The sequence below is a fragment of the Oncorhynchus tshawytscha genome, linkage group LG26, assembly GCF_018296145.1.
Source record: "Oncorhynchus tshawytscha isolate Ot180627B linkage group LG26, Otsh_v2.0, whole genome shotgun sequence".
Taxonomy (NCBI): Eukaryota; Metazoa; Chordata; class Actinopteri; order Salmoniformes; family Salmonidae; genus Oncorhynchus; species Oncorhynchus tshawytscha.
Genome location: NC_056454.1, coordinates 46794289 through 46818091, shown reverse-complemented (window position 1 = coordinate 46818091; position 23803 = coordinate 46794289). Strand labels below are relative to the sequence as shown.

Here is a 23803-nt window from a genome sequence, read left to right as displayed (position 1 = left end):
CATTTAATTCATTATTAGCTGTATGGAATGTTCAGGCTCGACATTTGCTCGACACGTTTAGAAACACGTTCGTTAGGCTATTCAACATGGCAAAAGGCAACATTATTAGCATAGGAAACTATATATTCTCAAGTATGCACATATCTTCTGATTCAAAAAACTAGCAAATTTGGTTTGTCTACGGTTAAAATCTAACTGTATTACACATGCAGGGACTGTTCTTTCTCTTTCCAAAGGAGATGTTCAGGCATTTTTTTAGAAAAAAATGGGGGAATTAGCCCCCGCCATTATGCGCAAAAAACAGGGGGAATTGCTGCAGTCGAAATTCTTTTTTTTGTGAGAGGAGAATTTACAACTTGGTAATAGACCTTTTTATGTGCCTCTATCGCCTGTCATTGGATGCCACTGGTCATGTGCAAGAGACAAACGTCTTCATGGACCGTTCCCTGATTTTCCCAAGCGATGTTTTCTCTGCATTCTGCTACTGTAGCGTACCAACCAAAACGCTCAGCCTACACTCTCTCAACATTAGCCTTTTAATATTGCATGAAAGAAACATACCAAGTCCTCGATAACTTTATTTCTTATTTACTTGACGTATCAGGGCTAGCTTTCTCTTCTCTGTGCATACCCGAACTCCACATCGACAGAAGTGCCTCTGCTGTTCATAATCTGTATAGGTTCACTGTAACATCATGTATTATTTATACAGAGTCACCACAAGAAAATGCATGGATTACCCACCTGCATTAGGTAAGCATTTTATGTTATTATACAATTCAATTAAATTCAAATGGCTTTATTGGCATGGGAAACACGTGTTAACATTGCCAAAGCAAGTGAAGTAGATAATATACAAAAGTGAAATAAACAAACAAAATTAATATACATTATAATACAATGTTTGTTTATTTGACTGTATCTACTTCCTGTCTCGTTGCACCAGGGCAGTAGTCTAATCAGAACCGCAGTCGAGATTCCATGTATAGACTATAGCCAAAACATACATGTTCAACATGAGCAACACTGCTGGTGTGTATGCACTGTGGGGCAACACCTCAACGATTACATTCACGTTACATGTAAATCTGAACGCATCAAACTGTGAATGATATTTTACCTATACTTTGAATTGTTATTTGCTGTGAGAATGATGTGTTCATTGTAGTTCGACCAAAAATATTAATGTATAAGGAAACATATTTATCTTGACTTCAGTGTAACTTTTTTTTAACTCTCTTTGAAGTGCAGGGTTGGGTTCTTTCGATGTTTGTGGGTATGAGCAGTGTCTGGCAGTGTGTCTGAGTCTGTCTCTCTTTGTCTCTCTGTGTCTCTCTTTGTCCCTCTTTCTCTGTGTCTCTCTGTGTCTCTCTGTGTCTCTCTCCGTGTCTCTCTGTGTCTCTCTCTGTGTCTCTCTGTGTGTCTCTCTCTGTGTCTCTCTCCATGTCTCTCTGTGTCTCTCTCCATGTCTCTCTGTGTCTCTCTCTTTGTCTCTCTCTGTGTCTCTCTCCATGTCTCTCTGTGTCTCTCTCTTTGTCTCTCTGTGTCTCTCTCTCTCTGTCTCTCTTTGTCTCTCTGTGTCTTTCTGTGTCTTTCTGTGTCTTTCTGTGTCTCGGTGTGTCTCTCTGTGTCTCTCTGTATTTCTCTGTGTCTCTCTGTGTCTCTCTGTCTGTCTCTCTGTGTCTCTCTCTGTGTCTATCTGTGTTTCTCTGCCTGTTATGTATGTCTATGTTTGTAATCATCATTATTATCATTGTTTGAGATATATAGTGCTATATATGATTGTACAATGTCTCTGAAGTAACAAGCAGCCTAGCTGAGTTTTGAGGAGCTGGCTGTCAGAAGATTTGAGAATGTTAGATTTCCTAAGGGAAGTCTATTCATTAGTCCTCTTTTGGGGGCATGAATTCGATGTCATCACTGTTGTGTGAGGTAACAGCATGACGGAGTTTTTACTGATATTGTCTTGGGTTTAATGTCACTTTCTATTAGGGACTTTGTGGACGTGTGAATATATCATTGCATTTAATAAAAGTTATTTTTCTTTACGTAGGTTAATATTAGTAGCCTAATATACCCACACAGTGTCTTACATGGGTGAACTGAAGAGAATAACAATTTACATGTAGTCTTTTCAGCTTTAGATGTTGAGAAAATGTGAATTTGTCATGTGAAAAAAAACGTTTTTGTTTTTTACAAAACAAACGAGTGTGGGAAAATGCAACATATAGTCTAATGTGAACCTTTCTGAAATACAAAGGTTGTACTTTCCCATCAGAGAAGCAGTTTTCATAGCTTTTTTCAGCTGCCTGAGATGAGGGCAACGGAACAAAGACAGTATTTCACTGTTGCCTGACAGGCAGCTGCGAATGTATTTACAGCCTTACTGCAATGCGGCAAAAGAGAGAAAGCCTGGAACGAGGGAAGCCTATAAAAGTGGGGCCTGCGAATGAGGATGAGAAAACCCTGAGCATTTAAATTACTCGATTAACTTCTAGACTATACTCTGGATTGGAAATCAACTCACGTCCCAACATATGGATATAGAGCTGTTATTTCATCCTTCGTTCGTGCTTACCATATCGCCCATAAGTTAAATAAAATATTACACTGTATATCAACGTATCGATCATTCATATAGACATAAACAGACAAAGAAAACGGGTTACTTGATTATTATGTTTGGTCTGTGTTCATATTACAGTGTTTAGATTTTTTTTCATTTGTAGCAGTTAACTGTCCTACGAATTATATTTTTAAGTGTCCGCGTAGTTTGGCCTATAGTATACAATTACTGAAAACCATGGCAACATTTTAATCCATATAGCCTATCTGTTGTATGAGGAATTAATTCATAATAAACCTAGATCATCTAGGGATTCTTTCTAGATTGATCTGCATACAGAGCCTACAATTTATACATGTACACAATATCATGACATGCAAATGATTGCTAAAATCCAGCGTCAACAAATTGGCTATGCGTTTCAGGAATTGGGTTAAAAACTGAACACGTTGAAAATGGGAAATGATTAGGATGTTCCAGCAAGAGGCGCTGTTGCCCAACAGTCCCATGATTCTTTTCCAGAATCGTTTGCCTTACACGTCACTGAATTGGAATATATGATCGGTCCATAAGCAATATGACCAACTGATCCGTATTATGCTTTCGACATTGAAAATAAGTGGTTTCTGAACTGAAGTATCAAGATGTAGGTGGAGTATAACCAAACTCTTTTTTTAGAGGGTGTATAGTTTATAAAGAGACGTAGCCCACTAGGCAAAACGTTGTTTGGGGGTTATTTGAACAACAACAAAATGTAATGTGATGACGTTGAATCAACATGAATCAACATGGAATTTCGTATTTTTTTACCCAACTTCTTACCTACATCCAATGTCAGGGCGACATTTTTGGTTGATTTGACGTGGATTCACTTTAGTTGACAACTCAACCAAATGTAAACTAGACGTTGAACTGACGTCTGTGTCCAGTGGGAGGATTCATGATTCGGGTCTATATCAATGCATGTGCTGCATTTGATGGCTATAACGTTTTATTGAAGCATTGTTGATACATCTCTCTATCGTTATATTTTGGCGATATAAGTACCTAGAGAGAGACAACTTAATATGGGAGCAGAATTTGAGCAGTATATTCCACGTTGGTTCAACTAATTTAATTGAAATCACGTGGACAGGTTGATTCAACCAGTTTATGCACAGTGGAAAGTTAACACGTGTGCTTCTGATTCACCCGAAACCTATTTTATTAAACGTTACATAAATTAAACATCGAGGGAAACACCCACGGATGTGTGTAGACTACGTCAGAGATCACAGAGGGTTATCAGAAAGGTGTTTATGGGCAAAAAGCCAAGAAGAGCAAAAAGCTATCGGTAGATGAAGACCTGTAACATATTAGTTTGTCAGACTTTTGTTATGTCTTATAATGACCTAAAAATACATATTTGTATGAAAAGAAGCACACGGCATTTCATATCATGGTGAACTAGAAATAACACGTTTTTTGTGGGGTGTTTTTACATTTTATGTTGCATATTTTATATGGCATCAGAGTAATCGTCGTTGTTGAATAAGTACAACTGTTGACGGTTATTTATGGAACCAGTGCTGTGTCTGTGAATGGCTGTGGGGGAGCACGTGATGCCATTAAACTTTGTTTTATGGCCTGGGAGTTGACAAGCCAAAGTATATTTCTCATTGTGTATTTGTAAAGCCGTGCCGATGGCTTGGAATAGAGCTTTGAATTGGTGGAAGCAAGTATTAAACCTCTGTTTTTGTCTGAACATGGATATGTTTTCCTATTCGATGCATTGCGGTGGACTTTGCGGTAAGCTGTTTTATCATTTGATAGGCTACTAAATCTAGTGCGCATGCTGATGTCATCAGGTATACACGTCTGTCGCCTGTAGTTTGTTTGCCTGCTTCGAAATACAGAACTTTAACCACATTAGTGGATGTGTATTTTGCATGGGCCAGGATGTACGGAAAACAGGATGTGTTTGAATATGTCAATTACTTAGCTGTTTATTTATTGCGGATATGACAGTCGTTTTTACAGTCGTTCAAATCACTCGTTCGAGAAACAATGCGTTTTGGAAAATGGCTGGTAGGCTATATGCCTAGGTATATTCGTTTTTGCTTCATATAGCCTAGGCTAATATTGCGTGATGGATTATTAAAACCTGTTACATTTTTATTTGCCTGCAATGCGCACACTTATTTGAATGACAATGGCGAATAGGCTTGTGGGGATCTGAAGTCTATAAGCTGTTGGCTGGCGAGTTTAGACTTGGGAGGGAAAAATATGAACCTGTTGTTGTCACAGACTCAATGGCGCTTACAGCTATTAGCATTTCGTTAAATGACGTTTTTGGAACATATGCCTTGTTATAACAATATATTAATTACGTTAAATACACATCAGGCCTTTTGAATCACAATATATATTTTTTAATTGTCATGCTCTATCGCGCCCCCTAGTACAGAATATTATCGAATCATAGTTCCTTGTAATATCTTCATTTGACCCATATCAGGGTGTTTGTATAGGCTTTACATTGTGATGTCATGTCATGAAGTGAAGTGATGACATTGGAAGGAATGTAGATTATTTAGTTTGTTATCCAATATACAAACACATTTTCATGACGCAACATTGGGCAATGACAACATGCACGAATCAGAATTGTGTTATAAAGGCCTCCACAGTATGTTTTAAAAAAACATTTTTTGTTGTTGTTTTTTAACCAAGTTGTAAAGTAAACTTTGTCCATTTTTTCGGAATCCTCTACCACTGTGACCGTTAGTGTATTTCGCTGTTAAATGTACTGACAACGATTTCTAGGCCTACAACTGACAGGCTATATCGTATTGAGGTTACATTTGTATTGCGTTGAGAATTGCACTGCTGAAATCATTTCACTAGTCTGGGATTGCATGTTTAAGAGGGTACCATTATTGTCTAATTATTTATAAGAAATATCCCACGAATTTGATTTCAGACGTAATACAGATGTTTCATGTTTCTTAAACCCATAAATTGTACATGCTGTCAATGACGATTTGGCACACAAATCTGGCTTTAATGACATAGGTACTTGAAATCAGATCTATTACCTATTAACAGTTGTATAATACAGAAAACATAGCAAGTGGGTTCATTCTTGGTTCATACGAAGGATTAAAGACAAGTTCTGACTTTGTCACTCTTTTGTTCCTAAGTAGCCTAGCCTATCTCGGCTTTGACCCGTCTGAACAAGTCTCAGGGTAAGGTGAAGGTCAAGCTGTCTAACAAATATTTAAAAATTGTGACATAATTACAAGTGTGCGTGATTCATATTTGATTCAAACTTTAACCGTCTTAACGTTATTTAGGCTTGTAAAGTGGCCAGTTTGTTGTAAAACGTCAGGGCTATAGCCTTTGACCTATAGCCGTTATTCTTAAAGTACCAAAATTATAGTAGAGAAATTAGACTACAGAAATTGTCCAGTAACAAAACCTCGGTCTCTGTCTATGTAAGGACTATGTGAGTACTCAGTCCAATTTAGAAGGCGTTTGGCAAATCATTTTTTCTTAAACGAATGTTTTCATTTGATTTAAATCATTTATATATCATTGAAAAATGTATGTCATTGTAGGACATTCCCACCGTGGCATATTCCCAAGAATGTAGACCATGAGGTAACCAAGGCGGTCAAATGAAGTGTCATTTGGGATTCGTGAACTTTTGTACTGTTTGAGCGGTTGGCAAAGAAAACAGAATGACACTTTTTGATAGGTTTGTAAGTGATTTAGTTTAACCTCGTGGCCTTTAGCCTTTTGCCTTATGGGTCCACTCGATATTCAAACTTCGGACACTGTATCGAGCACAGGCTGGCAGGTATCGGTACTCTATCAGTTGTGAATGACCTATGTTGTTTACCTGTACCTCTAACCAATACATAACGTGTATTAAAAGTGTATTAAAAGTAATACATACTTTTGGTGGCTGCGAACTTGATTCAGAATAAAATGGAACAGAATTGTTTAGCTTCATGATGCACGAGCCTATACCAATATCTGATTAATCAGGACCAATATCTGATTAGTCAGGACCAATATCTGATTAATCAGGACCAATATCTGATTAATCAGGACCAATATCTGATTCGTCAGGGGCTATGATTTGATGGAAATAATTCTAACTGATTTAGAATGTTCATACGCTTTCATTGTGTACAATTGTCAATAGTAAGTGTATGGCGTAGGAATAGGCTCTTTATTGGTCTTTTTGAGAATCTTATGGCTGGACTTTTGTTGAATTGAAAGAAATTATGGGACCCCTCTATTCCGTCGTCTATATATACCCTGTAGAACCGAATTTGTGTGATAAAACAACAGTCACAGATTCGATTCTAGGGGAGTATATGGTCGATGCAAAAACGTCGAATTACTTATCTACTTTTACAGATGTTTTGAATCATTCTTCATAACAATTTAAAAATCTGGATGGATGGAAAGCTCTTCGTTTAATTGCTGCATTGTGCCATTTTAGGGTGATTTAAAATGATATATTATATTGTAATACCATTGTGTGCTAGTACATTTTTTAGCAATATGCACCTACAGTGTCACGTGTCATTTCATTTGTTGATTTGATTTGATAATATAAGAAACCTTTGCAGGTGTCGCTTTTTGGCCAGTACACCTATCATTAAAGCCAAACAGTCCTTCTCATTTTGATAGTGAACAGAAACCGCCATATTAAAAAAGCTTTCTTACCAGACTGAAATCTAAACTATTTCGAACATGGCTTCAAGGTAAATTCATTTTTTAAACATTTTTAACATTTACATTTCAATCATTTAATTATTGATTGTTTGGCATTGGTTCGTTGCCACGAGGCTCTTTCAGTAGTTATGAAAGGGATAGGGTAGATGAAATGATGAGATTCTTGTAACTTTTGGATGACCCTTTCTTGACAAAGACAGTCCCCATCAATTGTCCCCAGGCTTTATCCCCCCTCTTTTTGAGCCCGGGAGACGTTTTGTATCTTTTGTTTGTTTATCTGTCAGACTCACTGGCTTTAGTTTGATTTAGTATTGTAGAAGTTGAAGCATGTTAACCATAGTATTGCACAAAACCATCTAAATGTCCGTATATACACAGACGTTGTATTTGTATTTTTATTTGTTTCCCATTGACGGTTAGATGATCATGATTGATATTTAGATATTGACATTAACTATTTAAAATGTTACATACAACATCCTATTTTTTAATATAGGGCTCACATTGTCAATCCTTCATTGAAATTGGTTAAATATTTGGTTTTATTCAACATAATTTAGATGTTTTGAAGTTAGTGGAAATTGCTGCTATTGGTGTGTATATGTAGGCCCTACCCGTTAATGAAATAGCTTTACCTCCATTGGCCCTATCTGGTCACATGGTTCTCTAACTTTATTCAGTTGACAGCAAATAGGAGGGCTTTATGGTGGTGGAAAAAAGACAACTCGAGAAAACATTGTAATTTCTACCTTCATAAATTAATGGCCATGAGTTCGTATATGCTGAACTCTAAGTATGTGGACCCACAATTTCCCCCTTGTGAGGAATATTCGCAAAATAGCTATCTACATGAGCAGGGGAGAGGCTACTACGGTCCATCGCAGGACCCAGATTTGCAGCATCCAGGAATCTATCCACGGTCAAACTACCCCGAGCAGCCCTTCAGTTGTACCACTGTGCATGGTCCTACAGTAGAGCCACGGGGTCATGTGCACGGGCGAGACAGCCACCCTAGCACTTTTACCGCACAGACCGAACCGTGTACCCCGGTCCAAGTGACTGGACCCCGGACTTGTGGTCAGCAACAAAACACAAAGAATCAAAACGGGATACAAGCCAAGCAGCCTGCAGTAGTTTACCCCTGGATGAAGAAAGTCCACGTAACTACGGGTAAGATTCACTTTTCCCTCTCAACGTCGCTTTGGGACAAGTTGTGGTCCAGGATTTTAGTCACTCTAAAATCATTGCGTGAAATATTTATGGTCTGCTTTGAAGGGGCTGTCAGTTACACCAGCCGTAAATGTTTATTGCTCAGGAAATAGGCCGCTGGCTATCTGGCGGTCTCAGAGCTCCTTACGTCCACTGGCCTATGACTATGGTACATTTTATTGTGACAATATTTGAACGAAGGGGTTGAAATTAGACCTAATTGGATCGAAGTTTGGTCATAGTTTCGTTCAATTTCATTTCTGGATCGAGTGTTCATTGTTTTGTTTTAGCTAGAAGTTTGGAGCGTCCCGTGAAGGGCTTTATGTTTTGATTTAACTGGGACTTAATTGGCTCACATTGGTATTTTGTTTCTCACAGTAAACCCGGATTACACAGGACCTGAACCCAAACGGTCTCGGACAGCTTATACAAGACAGCAGGTTTTGGAACTGGAAAAAGAATTTCATTTTAACAGGTATCTGACCAGGCGGCGTCGCATAGAGATTGCCCATATACTCGTTCTCTCCGAGCGTCAGATCAAAATCTGGTTTCAAAACAGAAGAATGAAATGGAAAAAAGACCACAAACTACCGAACACAAAGGGAAGAGCTGCTTCTGCTTCCGGCCAACAGTTACCAAGTATCCAGAAGGATAACCAGACTGATGTCACAACTTTCTAAGATGGGAAAACTTTGACCGTTCAATGAATTGTATAAAACATACTATATTATACAATTGACTTTGCATGGTCTCAAAACATGACATTTTGGTCATTGTGATTTAACGTACAATAGTTATATAATGTCAGTTACAGTCAGAAGGACCCTCGTTGTGTTGGCTCATTGAATTGAGTCAATTTCCAACATTGTAACTGAACTGAGAAGCGTTTCATCACTACATGCTTAACATGCTTCCAAGAGCTATTGCAGATCGAAAGAAATTGTATTAGAGATGTTTTCTGATTATATACTCTTCTCGCTGATTCTATAATGTCACTCTTCCCACGTGCACCACAAAGTCAGAGTAAGGCATGAACATGTATATATTTATTTAAAAAAATAAAAAATACGTAAAATGATGTGACGCTTTTGTACACACTTTAATTAGAAATTGTGTTGTGATGAAATCGAACTAATTAAGACAAATAATATTTGATTCATATGATTGCTAAAAAAAAGAAAAGGTAATTGCTGCATCAGTTGATCTATACATTATTTTCAGACAAGTGACAATATTTGTTACTTTAATATAGGCTAGCTTAAAGAAACTATTGAACTCGTATTTATGGGCGCTAACTGGTTGAATTTTTTTGTTTAACGTTTTTTAAAAACTTTTATACAATAAAGCTTTTAAAATGGCGTTAAATTCTATTGAGAAACAAGACATTCCAGTGCGCAGACTCTTCCCAGGGCCACTATTCAGTTATAAATCTCTCTGGACATCTTTGTAAACAGTGTACATTTAAAGCGGGTCTCACACATGGCATCTGAAACTCTATCATGACTTTGTCTTGCTCTTTGCATCGAATATGTATATTTATTTAGATGCTTCACTATTTTCTATTTTGATCAAAATCGAACAGAACATTATTAATAGTATATATTCAATGTTAAGCACGTTGAGGGATATAAATACGTGTAAACAACCCTATGTTTCCCCTATTCTTATTCAAAAACCATTTGTAATATAGAGTGTTTTACATTTCTTTATGATTATTTATTTAATTCAATATTTGTACATTTCCTTATTAAAACCCACAACAGTTCGAAACATATTTGAGCAACGAACGTTTTGTTGTATGTAATCTGTTTACTACTGTTATGGATTATTAGCAATGATCTCACATTTTCTCATGCAGTGTTGAAATGCAGTATTAAAATGTTTACTCTGGCATTGATTTAAACCAAACCTAGCCACACAGGCATTCATGTCATGTCTCAAGACAGATATTCTTATTGTTCCTATCATTGTCCTCGTGACAAAAAGCGAAGACGGCTTGCATTGCGAAGATGTCTTCCCTCTGAAGAGTCTTCACGACGAGAAGTTGAAAAGGTATTTCAACTGAAGTTCGACAAAAGCTCCAGAGGCAGGTTCACCTAGAGGACAGTGTTTCTATAGCCTTAGACACATTTCAGCCGCGAGGAGTGACCTCTGAACCCTTAACCCGTTGGACCTATAGTCTACTTCTCTCACTGGCGCTATTCGCATGGAGTTTTTCATTAAATACATTTTGTACTTTAGTATTAGAATATGGAACGCTTATGTAACCTGGTTAAACATGCCACGTTTTAAAGCCTATATTTATTCTGCCAGATGTAACTCAAATGGTACCTGGTTGCATGTCACGGCGTGTTAATATGCAATCCTGGCTGACCTTTTTTTGTATCCGCTTTTTTTTGTTGTCTGTATATACATGCGAAACTGTTTAATGGGAAAATAGAGATTGTTCCATGATATGCATTGTGGTGGCACAGAGCACTCACACTTGTCAATATATTTCTGTATCAAGTATTCCGAGGTTCATGCTTTACAAAAATGTCTGTCGTTGCCATCAATGCTTGATTTACACAAAGGTTGACACATCTCACACATTGAGATATTTATTTTTACCCTTATTGTGCTTGTTTGAGAGAAGAAGAAAAAATATGGCATTGTTGGATGACAATGTGACTAAGTTCAGTTTTATAGCAAGAATCATCAAATGTCCCACTTAACCACACCAATGTTAGTCAGTGCCATAGATTTCGGGAATTTGAATGTGGTCCTATCCAAACCAGTCAAGGAACTGTTAGCAAAATCGTAGGCTCAGTTTGATTATATTTGTGACCATGCTTGGATTAAAACCTGTATAACTTGAACGCTTGTCTGCTTCTCTCTCTGTGTGTTTCTGTGTGTGTGTTTTGTTTCTTTGTGTGTGTGCGTGTGTTTGTGTGTGCGCGTGTGTTTGTGTGTGTGCGTGTGTTTGTGTGTGCGCGTGTGTTTGTGTGTGCGCGTGTGTTTGTGTGTGTGCGTGTGTTTGTGTGTGCGCGTGTGTTTGTGTGAGTGCATGTGTCTTCACATTTGCGCCCGCTCCTTTATAAGCTTCGTGTCACTCTCATCAGGCCTTTACACTGATACCTATTCATCTTCCGTTTTCCACTACATAGATGTCAGTGTACAAGCAATGTGCGCATGTCATGTCATAGCAAATGAAAGAAAACTGTACCAAATGATGCAATAATAAACAACAGTTCTACATGCAAACCATGTTGTTATACGTGTGCATTTTTAAGACTACCGTAATGGATTGCTGAATCTCACATTCCCATGTTTATTTTCCACAGTGGACCTATGAGGCTTGTAAAAATGTAAATGGTCTTTCCATAGTTCACTGAAATGACCATGGGAATAATGATAAAATGCCTATCATGTAATAGAGTTTGGGAAAGCAATCGTATGTCAGTACCTGCCCTACCATGTGCAGTGGGCATTGACCTACATGTCTGAAAGCAATAAATGAGAGCCATAGGCAATGCCATTTTGACAATGACTACATCGAATATGGAATGCACCATTGCTGCGATCACAATGGCTTTCAAACGGCCATATTTGATTTCCAGCTGTTCGCAGAAACGGTCTTCGCCAAGCGAGACAGCCCCTTAATAAAATGTATTAAACTGTGCTGTCTGCATTCGAAGATATAATTCGGAGAATATACCGCTCCTCGCTCTATTTCTGACCACGTGATTGTCTAAATAATTCATGCAGCACATCCCCTAGAAACACGGCGTCGTCATTAATCGCGAGGACTCTATCAGACTTGAAAACTGAAAAGATCCCTAGAAAATAATATCCAAACGCTCCGATACTCAACGCATCTGAAGCCAGCACTTTAACACAGCATCTGAACCAATGGAAGCTTGGTAGGTAAATATTTTAGCTTCTTTTTTTTTTTTTTTTTTTTGCAAGATGGTAAATGACCATATCTGTCAGATATATGATAAATAGCGCCCTTTGATGCGTGTGCCTTGGACAGGCTGAACTGCATTCTTCAATGCTTTGCTTTTTGGGAAGAAATATACCAAGAGAACCAGGTCAATATTATAAAGTGGCGATGTTTGACAACTAGCATCCTTGTTATGTTTCATAGCAGGTAGAAACAACATTTAAAATATTTTCAGTCACATTCTGTGTGAAATGGTTGTATTGATGAATGCACGAGCATAATGAAAGCAGCACTGTTGGGATGTTCTATTTCGTTCTTGAGGGCTGTATGTTAGAGCCTCTGTGATTTATAATACTCCTAAAGAGAGCAATTCAGTCATTGGTTTACACCAAATTGCCTGTTACAAAATGTAAACAGAGTGCTAAATTGAAAAACATTTAGAAGTGATACAAGTGCAATACGTTAATACAACATCTTACTATTTTCTTTGGATAACACTCCAGCTACATGCGTTATAGCAATAACACAAATCGGAAACATTGTTGCAAGAATATCTCTCTTTAGATTCAACTGAGATGACGCCACATTGCTAACATTGTTTTTTATTGTTGATGGGGAATAATTCGAAATGTATCTCTGAGAGTAGTAGAAGCTGTGTTTGAGCAGGTGGACAGTTATCTGCCTCGTTGTAAATCATTCTCGATAATTCCTGAAATGGTGCGAGGCTGTTGGAGGCCCGGGCCACACTGTAAATCTTTCCATTTTATTACCCATGAACATATGCTGCGACGCTAGTAGTCCTCTATCCTTTCCTCAGTGCAAGTTACCTCTCGGCCAGCTCCCCCGCTGTCTTTAGTGGCTTTTAAAATCTCCATCTTCAAATAGATTTTTGAGCTCACAAATTGTTATTTAAAGGTATTTTTCTATTTACATCGAAAACAGTGTCTGAAAAAGAAAATACTATTGAACACCATGATAGCGCAGCGGACACACAGGAGACAAAGGGTTTACAAATTGGTTTATTTCAATACAATTTCAGACGCCTTTTCTCATACATCAATATTGGTTCATGGATTTCCTAAAATTATAAAAATGCACATCACATTGTAGATATACAATTAACGTTTATTTTTATTTTTTTTAATTGTGAGAGCAATATGGTTATAGTTACAAGTATACCAATAATGAATATATGGACAAATCCACATGTTCAATGTGTATACGAAATTCTGTTCACAACCACATTTGAATAGGATTCTCAAAACGACATGTATTATCGGGTTAGAGGCTTTGTAATCAGGTAAACAAATACATTTAATCAAAATGTATAGCTTAATAGTATATGACTAATAGATGACTAAATAATCACAATAATATTTATTGCAAAGGAAAGAAGAAAAAAAAAAAAGATCGACAAAATCAAATGGCAAGTGAAGTATTTTCAACATGGACACAGGTCAGATAAGGAAACGTCAACGCGTTCCCATTTCAAAATGGGTTTGGGAGCAAAGGCTTGGTTGGAGAAGCACCCCCAGTCAGAACAATCTGGTAGCTCGATCACGTGAACAAATATGCTTGTATTTTAAGACGGTACCTTTATTTGTCATCATAACGGTTTCCGAAACACACATAAACAACAACAACAACATCCCAATGGTAGCTTCAAATCTGTGACTGTGTCTGAAAACCTGTATTTTTCAATAGGAGATTGATTGGCCGAGATTTTTTTGGGGGGGGGGTGGAATAAGGATAACTTCTTCGTTTTTTTATTGGTAGTTGAATGTGAGTATTTCCATTCTTTCGGGAATACTGTCTGCATTGGTATATGGAAATGTCTGAAAAACCGCAAGATCAGGTTTAGGACAGTATTATCCACAGACAAAGAGTGAAGGATAAATTCTAGGGACTGCAGGGAAAGGAATTGAGACTAAGAAGCACGAGCATATGATCCACTGATTCACAGGTAAGCAATTGCATGACAAAATGCAACCTTTTAACCATGGCTTTACACAACACGAGAGAATAAATATGATTTATTCCATTCAGAGGGGATCTAGTCGGCAACTACGCAGATAGCCTTTCGTCTTATGGACCTGAAATACGATTTTAAGACAGGTTGAGAAACCACTTTCGAAGGCTAGTTTGGATGGATGTATTTTGAGAGCCGGTTTTCAGCTGATTTTGTAGTTACAGGAAAACTGACAAAAAGAAAAGGAAAAAGAAGCGAAGGAAGTTTTCATTCTGACTTCTAGATTGTTAGATCATAAATCACATGTATTTGTCTTATCATCACAGTGATGTTAGACGTGATTTGTGTGGTTTGTTAACCTGCAAATGTACCAGATAAAAACGAATAATAATGGATTCAATCATTTTAAATAAGACCAAAAATGTATAAACCCATTTTGATTTAGATCAAATAAAGGCTATTTAAAACTATTTGAATTGATGTTCTGCACTCATTTTTGCTTAGGCTACATGATTCCTTTGTGAAGTTATTGGATAATTCAAATATATATATATGTATTATAGGCCTAATATGAATTAGGATTAGGTCTAAACAACAGGCTATTGTTCCCTTTCATGTTATTGACTGTAATATATTTTCAAGTAATATATGAGTGATTTTAACAAATGATTTTCTGACTCCACTGAATTAAAGCAAATGTATTCCAAGTAAATATTTGTAAATTAAGCCTAGTTTAGGATGTGCGTCTCTTGACGATTTTTTCTTCTTCAAGGAAGCCTTAAGAAGCTGCCAATCTAGCGATATGAATCAAATGAATAACAAGATGAGCACATCCAATAATTCGGAGGATTTATCCCAAAATTCGTCTTAAACAATAGCCAAATTAACAAGCTCCTAAAAGCTATAGGCCTTAGCTTTATAAAAAATGTTTAAGTAGGAACAATTAACGAATTATTTATTCCCATGCTTCCCAGCCCAGCGATGCGCAAAAAGTTATATAATTTGTCCCTTCGATTTTTAAAGCATTTAACAACAACTTTTAAGTCAACTTCATATCAAAAGCACACAATGGACACAAAACTATAAGGATGAAACGACAGCAGATGTAAGTGCAATTTTCGACGACGATTCTTGTAGCAGCCTATTGTATATACCAAACTTACCGTAGCAATGCGTTGGCGAGAAACATTGTTGTATCAAAAGAGGATCGTGTCTAGCCAGAGTAGTAACAATATATCCTAACAATACACTTTCAAATCCACTCGAAACATATCGACTTCGACTTCAGCGATATTTCGGAGTTTTCAATATTTCTAAGAAACGCTAGGCTATAAGTCAAATGAGAAAATGAGCTCTTATTAGCCGAGAGAAAATAACCTCAACGCATTATGCTAGATAAGTAAAGCAGAGTTCAAACTTACATCAAGTAGGCTAGCCCACAGATTAGTTCCTTATTCTGACGTTTATCTCCTACAAATGTGACCATGTATCCCGTCGTCAGACTTGTGTTTCAGCTTTAAAAACACTGGTGAAAAGTTCTGTGGTTTTAGGATTTCATTGTGACTTTCTTCAACCCCTTCTGCTCGTTGTTCATTAATCTATGAGTTATTGCTGAACGAGCCAAAGGTCAGCCAAAAGGCCTATGCCTGCTAAATATTTTGGCCAGCTCATCTTTCTATACAATCTTCAGTGTAAGAGCTGTTGTCTCTCCACCGCTGCACTAAATGCTCGGTTTAAATGCATTTAAATTAAAAATAATAATAACGTGTTCGAATACGTGTGTATTGTCCCATTTAAAATAAATAAATCGTATATCCTGTTATAAAGATTAGAATGGATACTTGTACGTAGAAGTGAATTATGGTGCTATATCAGATTATGTTTTCATCAAAAATCTCACTGTAAACAAAAGCAAATCAGTACAATATCATTTCAACAGAACATCTATATACATGGAGTCATTTGTGATATGAAATGATTACCCTGCAGTAATCCCATTTGTTTTCTTCATATGAAATGATTACCCTACAGTAATCCCATTTGTTTTCTTCCAATGAAATGATTACCTTACAGTAATCCCATTTGTTTTCTTCATATGAAATGATTACCCTACAGCAATCCCATTTGTTTTCTTCATATGAAATGATTACCCTACAGTAATCCCATTTGTTTTCTTCCAATGAAATGATTACCCTACAGTAATCCCATTTGTTTTCTTCCAATGAAATGAGGGAATTGTGGGACTAAAGCAGTAGAACTCATGGACTGTTTTCTTTTTCAGGTCATGGTGGATGGAATGATGAGCACGTGAAGAAAAACACAACACTGATCTGCATAAAATACGGTGAGCAGCATTTATTTAATGAACTGCCATTACATAATACGGGTTTCAAATGAACGCACCAAACAATAATGTCCGCTCATATAGGCCTATAATATCCCTTTTTTCCCTCAATTTTTTTTTCAATAGGTCCTTTAAAAAAAAAAGATAAAGTAAAGACGAACCGGTTATCTAGATTTGTGAATGACAAACGTTCAACTCAATTCGCATTTTCAGTTTCCCTTGTAAGTGTAAGCCTAACTCCTAGCCAACCAGACTCGTTTAAGACATGCTCTTAATCCTTAATCCATTGAAGAAGGTTCACCATGTTGACATGCCAGAAGGTAGCGTGAGACAGATGCAACAGAATACCATCGCTTTGCAGAACATATAAGCCTCATTAGGAAACATATCCACCTACACTACTATATAGTTGGTTAGTAAAGATAGCTAGGCTACCCACTGGGCACACATAGGACGAATCAACGTATCTCCACTTCATGTCAATTAAATTACGTTGAACCAATGGGAAATAGACGTTGAATTGACGACTGCGTGCCCAGTGGGCACATCATTCAGAATTAACATTTAAAATCAAAACAGAATTATACCGGTCACCCCATCACCTCCTCAATGCGAATTTCAAACAGGAATATGTTCACCTTTGCGTCAACGGTGATGGTCCACTTTATAAACAAAATGATTCCCTTTTCTGCGGTCTAAAACGTGCATTTGCGAGTGCGTAGTTTCAGCAATGCAGAATGATTGTAGGGGCTCGATTTATACAAACGGCCTCTCTATTATTGCTGCAGAACTTGCGGAGTATGGAATTCTTTAGCTTGCCTTCCTCCCACGCTTTCAGTTTTACACTACTGTGGGTGGCAAGTCTTGGTGGGTGTTTTCCTTTTCAGTCCTCTCTAAGGCGTTTACGACCATTACATTTGCACTTATACCTTTTGCTTCGGTCCACCATGACAGGTGCATTGATATGCACCGCGCGGACTTTCAGTCTGCATACTGTATTAATTCGTCTCCATTCATGCCTTGGCCATTCAGTGTGTTACTTATTTCAAGCCTACAATGTGAAATTGTTTCCAAAAGTAGCTAGAAAATGTTGGACAGAATACAATATGTGGGTATCCTAGTCTAGGCTCTGGTAGATGATTGCTAACTATAATATAAATACAGGCTTACTGATTACAGAGTATGTAATGTAGGTCGCCTGAATATAGAAGCGTTTGTCATAGGCTACACGCACATCATTAGCATTTAGGGAAGTCACCCATTCCGACCACCCCGATATGTTGGTGAGAAAACAGGGAGAGATGAAGGCACTTATTTTAGTACACATACATCATGATAATATTTTCTAAAATAATTTAATGGTTTAATAATTGCTATTTGAATAAAGTTACCTTTTGAAGTGGCATTAAAAACAGAAAAAATCATATTAGTGTGACATTTTGTACTTAAGTTAACAACGAATAAACAAAACATATGAACGAGATTTATAAATGTGATTTTGAAATAAATGATGAATTATACATCGAGAGCAGTTCTGGAACATGTTAGTCTGTTAAACAATAAGAGCGGATGGTGGTTTGTGGGGTATTGTGATTAGGAACAGAAAGGGATATTGTGTGAGTCACCATGCTGATTCAGCTCCTTTTCTCAAGTAATTCAAGAAGAAAATCTTTTGATCTCTTGGCACAAGTTAAACTTTAACTAGTTTGTGCCAAACATGCCAAATGGATTGAAAGTGAGAGGTTGAGAGGGCTTATTGATGATTTGATAGTTTAGGAAAGTAAAGTTTGGAGAGTGAAGAAATAAATATTACAATACTGCATTTTTGTAGTATTTATTTTCATAAAATAGCACGTGTATTTGTGTATTTGTTTGTAATATTCCACGGAGTTATATTGAAACAAATGCTGAAAATACCAGACTTCAGGAATATTAAGAACATGAGCAATAGGTTATTGATGAATATAGTGTATACTCAATCATGATTGTGTATTGGTTTACCACATGTTCAATTCATATTGCCTGCATAATGAGCATAACAACTGTTCTCTTCCTAGGTGAAAGAATACTGAGGCGGTGGGAAACTCCAATCACGTGATAGAAGAACACCCATACCATTGGATTAGGGCTGCATTGGCCTTCTTGTTTTGAATCCTCACAATGCAGAAAGCTACTTTCTACGATAATTCTGGAGTCTTTGGAAGCTACTCTTACCCCAAATCCGAGTCATATAGTTATGGCCCCAGTCACCAGCCATACTCCACTTCTAACCTTGAGAGTGATTATCAGGGTCCAGTTTGTCCAATACAAACCCCAACTGTACGGCCACCAACTCATAAAGACAATACCATGAATGGAAACTGCACGAAATCCAGTAGCAGCCAAGGAAACAGCCAACTGCCGAGTATTCGTGAACAGCCGCAAGCGCCTCCATCGTCGGCCTCTTCGCCTAACTCCAGCAACACTTCATCCCAGAAGAAGAAATCTCCCTCAAACAATGATTCTAATACTGCCACCCCAGTCACTAACAAACACATATTCCCATGGATGAAGGAGACGCGATCGAACGCCAAACTGAAAAGCAACAGCAGCAACAACAATTGCTCAACCGCAGAAGGTACAGTGTGTGTGTGTGTGTGTGTGTGTGTGTGTGTGTGTGTGTGTTAAAAAGCATGATTCGTCTGGACATGGTGCGTATGCGTGCGTAAAAGGGTGATTATTCTACTGGTCATTTTAGGCAGCTGAGGCGGCCTATGATAAATCATTCATAATACACAAAGAGACTTATGGTGTTTACTATGTATTTTCAGGTGAGTCCTGCGATGAAAAAAGCCCACCTGGTCCAGCCTCCAAACGGGTCCGAACTGCTTACACCAGTGCACAACTTGTAGAACTTGAGAAGGAGTTCCATTTCAACCGGTACCTGTGTCGTCCCCGAAGAGTGGAGATGGCTAATTTATTGAATCTCACTGAGCGCCAAATAAAGATCTGGTTTCAAAACAGAAGGATGAAGTACAAAAAGGATCAGAAGGCTAAGGGGATAATGCACTCTCCCATCGGACACTCCCCGGACAGAAGCCCACCATTAAGTGGCCCAAATCACATCGGATATTCTGTCAACGTAAACTGTCTCAGCTATGACGCACCGTCGCCCCCTTCATTCGCCAAACCCCAGCAAAACATGTACGGTTTGGCAGCTTACACGGCACCATTAGGTGGCTGTATACCGCAACAGAAAAGGTATCCGGGCTCCGAATACGAGCACCACAGCATGCAAGGCAATGGTGGCTTTGCCAACGCTAATTTGCAAGGCAGTCCGGTGTACGTTGGGGGAAATTTCGTTGATTCCATGCCAGCCTCGGGTCCCATGTTCAACCTCGGCCATCTACCCCATCCCTCATCCGCCAGCGTGGACTACAGCTGTGCCGCTCAGATTCCAGGCAACCACCACCATGGACCCTGTGATCCCCATCCCACATATACAGACCTCAGCTCTCACCATGCGTCTCAGGGAAGGATTCAGGAAGCGCCTAAACTAACGCATTTGTAAAATGTGAGGATTTTGTCTGTGCCCAAATTCTGTTAGGCTCTTTTATTATCTCAGTAGTCTCAAGTCATTTATATGATTACACTAAAAGTGAGCCATGTATTACCAGTGTTATTATTGATATTACTATTAATGCTATTGTGTAATAATTACTTTCTAAGAATATGTCTGGGCCAATTTTCTTGACTGTTGAGGATGCGCAGGAGAGACCGTTTGTTTGTTGAGGATGCGCAGGAGAGACCGTTTGTCTGTTGAGGATGCGCAGGAGAGACCGTTTGTTTGTTGAGGATGCGCAGGAGAGACCGTTTGTCTGTTGAGGATGCGCAGGAGAGACCGTTTGTCTGTTGAGGATGCGCAGGAGAGACCGTTTGTCTGTTGTTCGTTTTCTGAAGTGCAATGCGCAGTATTGGGGACGGAAAGCGTCATTAACATTACTTGAAGGTAAGTCCTGTAGATCTGACAGTAGTTACCCATCTTTATAGGGATGGGTTTTTATAAAAATAAAAAAAGCTCTAAGGTGTCTGTTTGCTATATTTGAAGCGTCTTATTTATTTTTACAAGATTGTATTGCATTTATCTAATTTTCTGTATGTATTATTTAAGGTTTTTGTATTACACATTATTTATAATTTACATGTATGACTATTTATATGGACATCTAGAATTTATGCAACATCGTTGGACAGACTTTGACATCATGGCCCTTCAATAGGTACACGGGTTTTTGGTGAATGCTTGTTTTAAAATATGCCTTCAGAGGCTGGTGGTCTTAGGTTTGTTGTAGAAGGATCTCCTACGTGTAAATCTGGGAATATTGGGGAATTTTTCACGTGTCTCTATGAAAAACAAAGTTAGGCTACATGTAGCCCTATCGAAATACCGAATATTACAGAAATGAATCACACCAGTATGTCATTTGTTGTCATTGCCAATTTTCATATCAGGTCATTGTCATTTCATCAGTTGGTTTGTCCATGCATACATTTATGAAACGCTAATGATATGAAAATGTTATATTTTAATGTGTTTAACATTTTGTAAATAAAGTGCTTAAATTTACACAGTGGGTTAAAAAGCACCGTTATTTTCCATACATTTAACACACGTAGAAAAATGTGAAAACAGTGAGAAAATGGTATGCTTCGGCCGCAGGTTGGGACTAGGTATGAATTTGCCTCGTCGCCATTTTGAAGTAATGTCAAATAGAAAGAAGGCTTACAGCCTAAACAAAGAAACGGCATGTCTCTATTCACGCATGTCCAGTTGAGAGCGTGCACAGTACAAACATTGCCTAAAGGCAAGCAGATCAAAGACACATATCTAAAATAATGTATTTTTCAAAGCATGCATATGAGGTAGAGATTGAAATTGAATCGAAAGAGAAACCAGAGACCTAGGAAGTCTCTTGGTGCTGAAGAAATTAAAATGTTCCATGACTATTAGTCCTGAAGTCAAATTGAACAGGCAGAGCATTTTCTTCACAATGTAGGCTAAGCTACATTTTTGTCTGGGAGGTCTAATTAATTTAATTTTTCGAATTATTTTCTATTAGAAAAATGTAGACTATATTTCATTTATTACCACATTATATTGTGAAGCAGATCCCACATTCAACGTAACTGAGGATTTGCATTTAACAAAATATGTTAACCCATTATAACTGTTAATGTTCCTTTACATTAAAAAAAACGTAATTTTGGGCAAATTGCACAAATACATATAGGCCTAATATTCTACAATATTATTTTAATATGAGTGACAAAAGGTTGATGCAGGCAGAGGTAGTGTTTAGCTATAGCCACATCTAGCAGAGTGCCGCATATCCTTTCTTCCTCCCGAGAGACATTTCAATGCTCATTAATCAAAAACTCGTTGCTTTTAGACTCCGCACTGATTTCCCCTCCTTGTGAACAAAGCATTTGCATTCCAAATTCTAGAAACACATTTCAAACTGAGAGGCCAAACTTTGGTAGATGTCTAAAGAGCACACTGAGCCCTGGCTTTAAAGAATACCCACACATGAGAGAGAGAGAGACAAGAGTGTGCTGAGGCAATGAATCTCAGCCACCGAAGGAAGGTACCATTACAGGCGTCGAGAGAAAGTAAGTGTGTCTGAAAATGTGTTTAATGCATTCAGTTCATCAGCTATGAAAAGAGATAAAGCCTGATTCAAACGTCTGAATGAAATTATACCAAAATAATTTGCGAAAGCTGTTTATAGCACACGATTACCAATAATTGGCCTGTTTCAAAAAATTATAAAATATAATCTTAGCCTTTATTTGCTTTGATTTCATAGTGTACATCAGAGGCACTGAAGGCTGTCCCCCCTGTAATACCATCTTGTTTGACGCACAGGGGATGGCGGCCATTTTAATCCTCGGGGGGTTGTCCTTTCATCTTTCATCTATACATTCTTTCCCTCCAGATAATGATTACTTTGATACCTTGATATAATGGACTGTGTGTACAGCTCGCAACCAACGCTGGAGCTATTATAATGGTTAAAACCCCGAAGCAACCCATCCAATCCAAAGGAAGCAAATTCAAGAGGTAATGAATTATTAAACTGACCTGTATGTTTGTTCCTTGCATAAAGGATAGGACACCTGATTCTTTCAGCAATACGTTCGTTTTGACATGTGACATGGGACACAAACAAAAGGTGAATCTTGATTGACCAATTGCCTTCACATTAACATGTTTATGGCCTGGGATGATTTTCCCCACGTTGCTATTTATTTGGTCAACAACAGTTTTGACACCCAAGGATGCACTTTTCTCTATTATTGGATGCCAGAAACGGTATACTATCCAGGAGGCCTTAGAGTGCTAGGCTGTCAGAATAGTGACTATCTGAGTGGTATCACCTATATACACTACGTGACCAAGAGTATGTGGACCCCCATCATTCCAGTCCTGTATTGACATTTACAGGGCAGTCTTGTGCATGCTTTGTGATCACTAGTTCAGACAATTTGTGTGTGTGGAATTTAGCATGTAATTCAAACAATAAAAATGAATTATGAGCATCTGATAATGAGTTAAATAGTTTGTTTTGAGACAGAAATACTTGATAACCTGATTAGTCTAACTTGTTAGATTTTTTTAAAGACATTATCTAACTTTTACTGCCTCCGTGTATGCCTCATACTGCCTGCCTGTATGCCTGATACTGCCTGCTGGTATGCCTGATACTGCCTGTATGCCTGATACTGCCTGCTTGTATGCCTGATACTGCCTGGATACCTGATTGTGTCAATACTTCCGCCGAAGTCGGTCCCTCTCCTTGTTTGGGCGGCGTTCGGCGGTCTACTTCACCGGCTTTCTAGCCATTGCCGATCCACTTTTCATTTTCCATTTGATTTGTCTTTGTCTACACACCTGGTTTCAATCCCCCAATTACTTGTTCATTATTTAACCCTCTGTTCCCACATGTTTCTCTGTGAGTGATTGTTTGTTTTGTATACAGTCCGTTTTTGTGGGCTCAAATTACTGTGTTGTATTTGTGA

At 38.0% G+C, this 23803-nt stretch overlaps 2 protein-coding genes across 6 annotated transcripts; both read left to right on the top strand.

The window, feature by feature from the left end:
- The first annotated feature begins 471 nt into the window (after positions 1-471).
- LOC112235480 (homeobox protein Hox-D3a-like) lies at positions 472-21350 on the top strand. 5 transcript variants are annotated; one of them, XM_042306730.1, is made up of 4 exons: positions 472-753; positions 16682-16744; positions 18802-19361; positions 19555-21350. In XM_042306730.1, the coding sequence occupies exons 3-4, from the start codon at positions 18905-18907 to the stop codon at positions 20292-20294; spliced, it is 1197 nt and encodes a 398-aa protein (XP_042162664.1). In that variant the 5' UTR covers positions 472-753; positions 16682-16744; positions 18802-18904; the 3' UTR covers positions 20295-21350. The 5 variants fall into 5 exon arrangements, with proteins under 5 accessions (XP_042162664.1, XP_042162662.1, XP_042162661.1 ...); XM_042306728.1 differs by lacking the exon at positions 472-753 and adding an exon at positions 4215-4354; XM_042306727.1 differs by lacking the exon at positions 472-753 and adding an exon at positions 12187-12408.
- LOC112235481 (homeobox protein Hox-D4a-like) lies at positions 6949-11364 on the top strand. Its single transcript, XM_024403931.1, has 2 exons — positions 6949-8467; positions 8885-11364. The coding sequence occupies exons 1-2, from the start codon at positions 8059-8061 to the stop codon at positions 9184-9186; spliced, it is 711 nt and encodes a 236-aa protein (XP_024259699.1). The 5' UTR covers positions 6949-8058; the 3' UTR covers positions 9187-11364.
- Positions 21351-23803: the final 2453 nt, after the last annotated feature.

Excerpts from the sequence above, each read along its gene's own strand:
- LOC112235481 (XM_024403931.1), top strand. The coding sequence starts at position 8,059 with ATGGCCATGAGTTCGTATATGCTGAACTCTAAGTATGTGGACCCACAA. Across the intron at positions 8,468-8,884 it reads GAAAGTCCACGTAACTACGG|TAAACCCGGATTACACAGGA; the intron begins GTAAGATTCACT and ends TGTTTCTCACAG.
- LOC112235480 (XM_042306730.1), top strand. The coding sequence starts at position 18,905 with ATGCAGAAAGCTACTTTCTACGATAATTCTGGAGTCTTTGGAAGCTAC. Across the intron at positions 19,362-19,554 it reads CAATTGCTCAACCGCAGAAG|GTGAGTCCTGCGATGAAAAA; the intron begins GTACAGTGTGTG and ends ATGTATTTTCAG.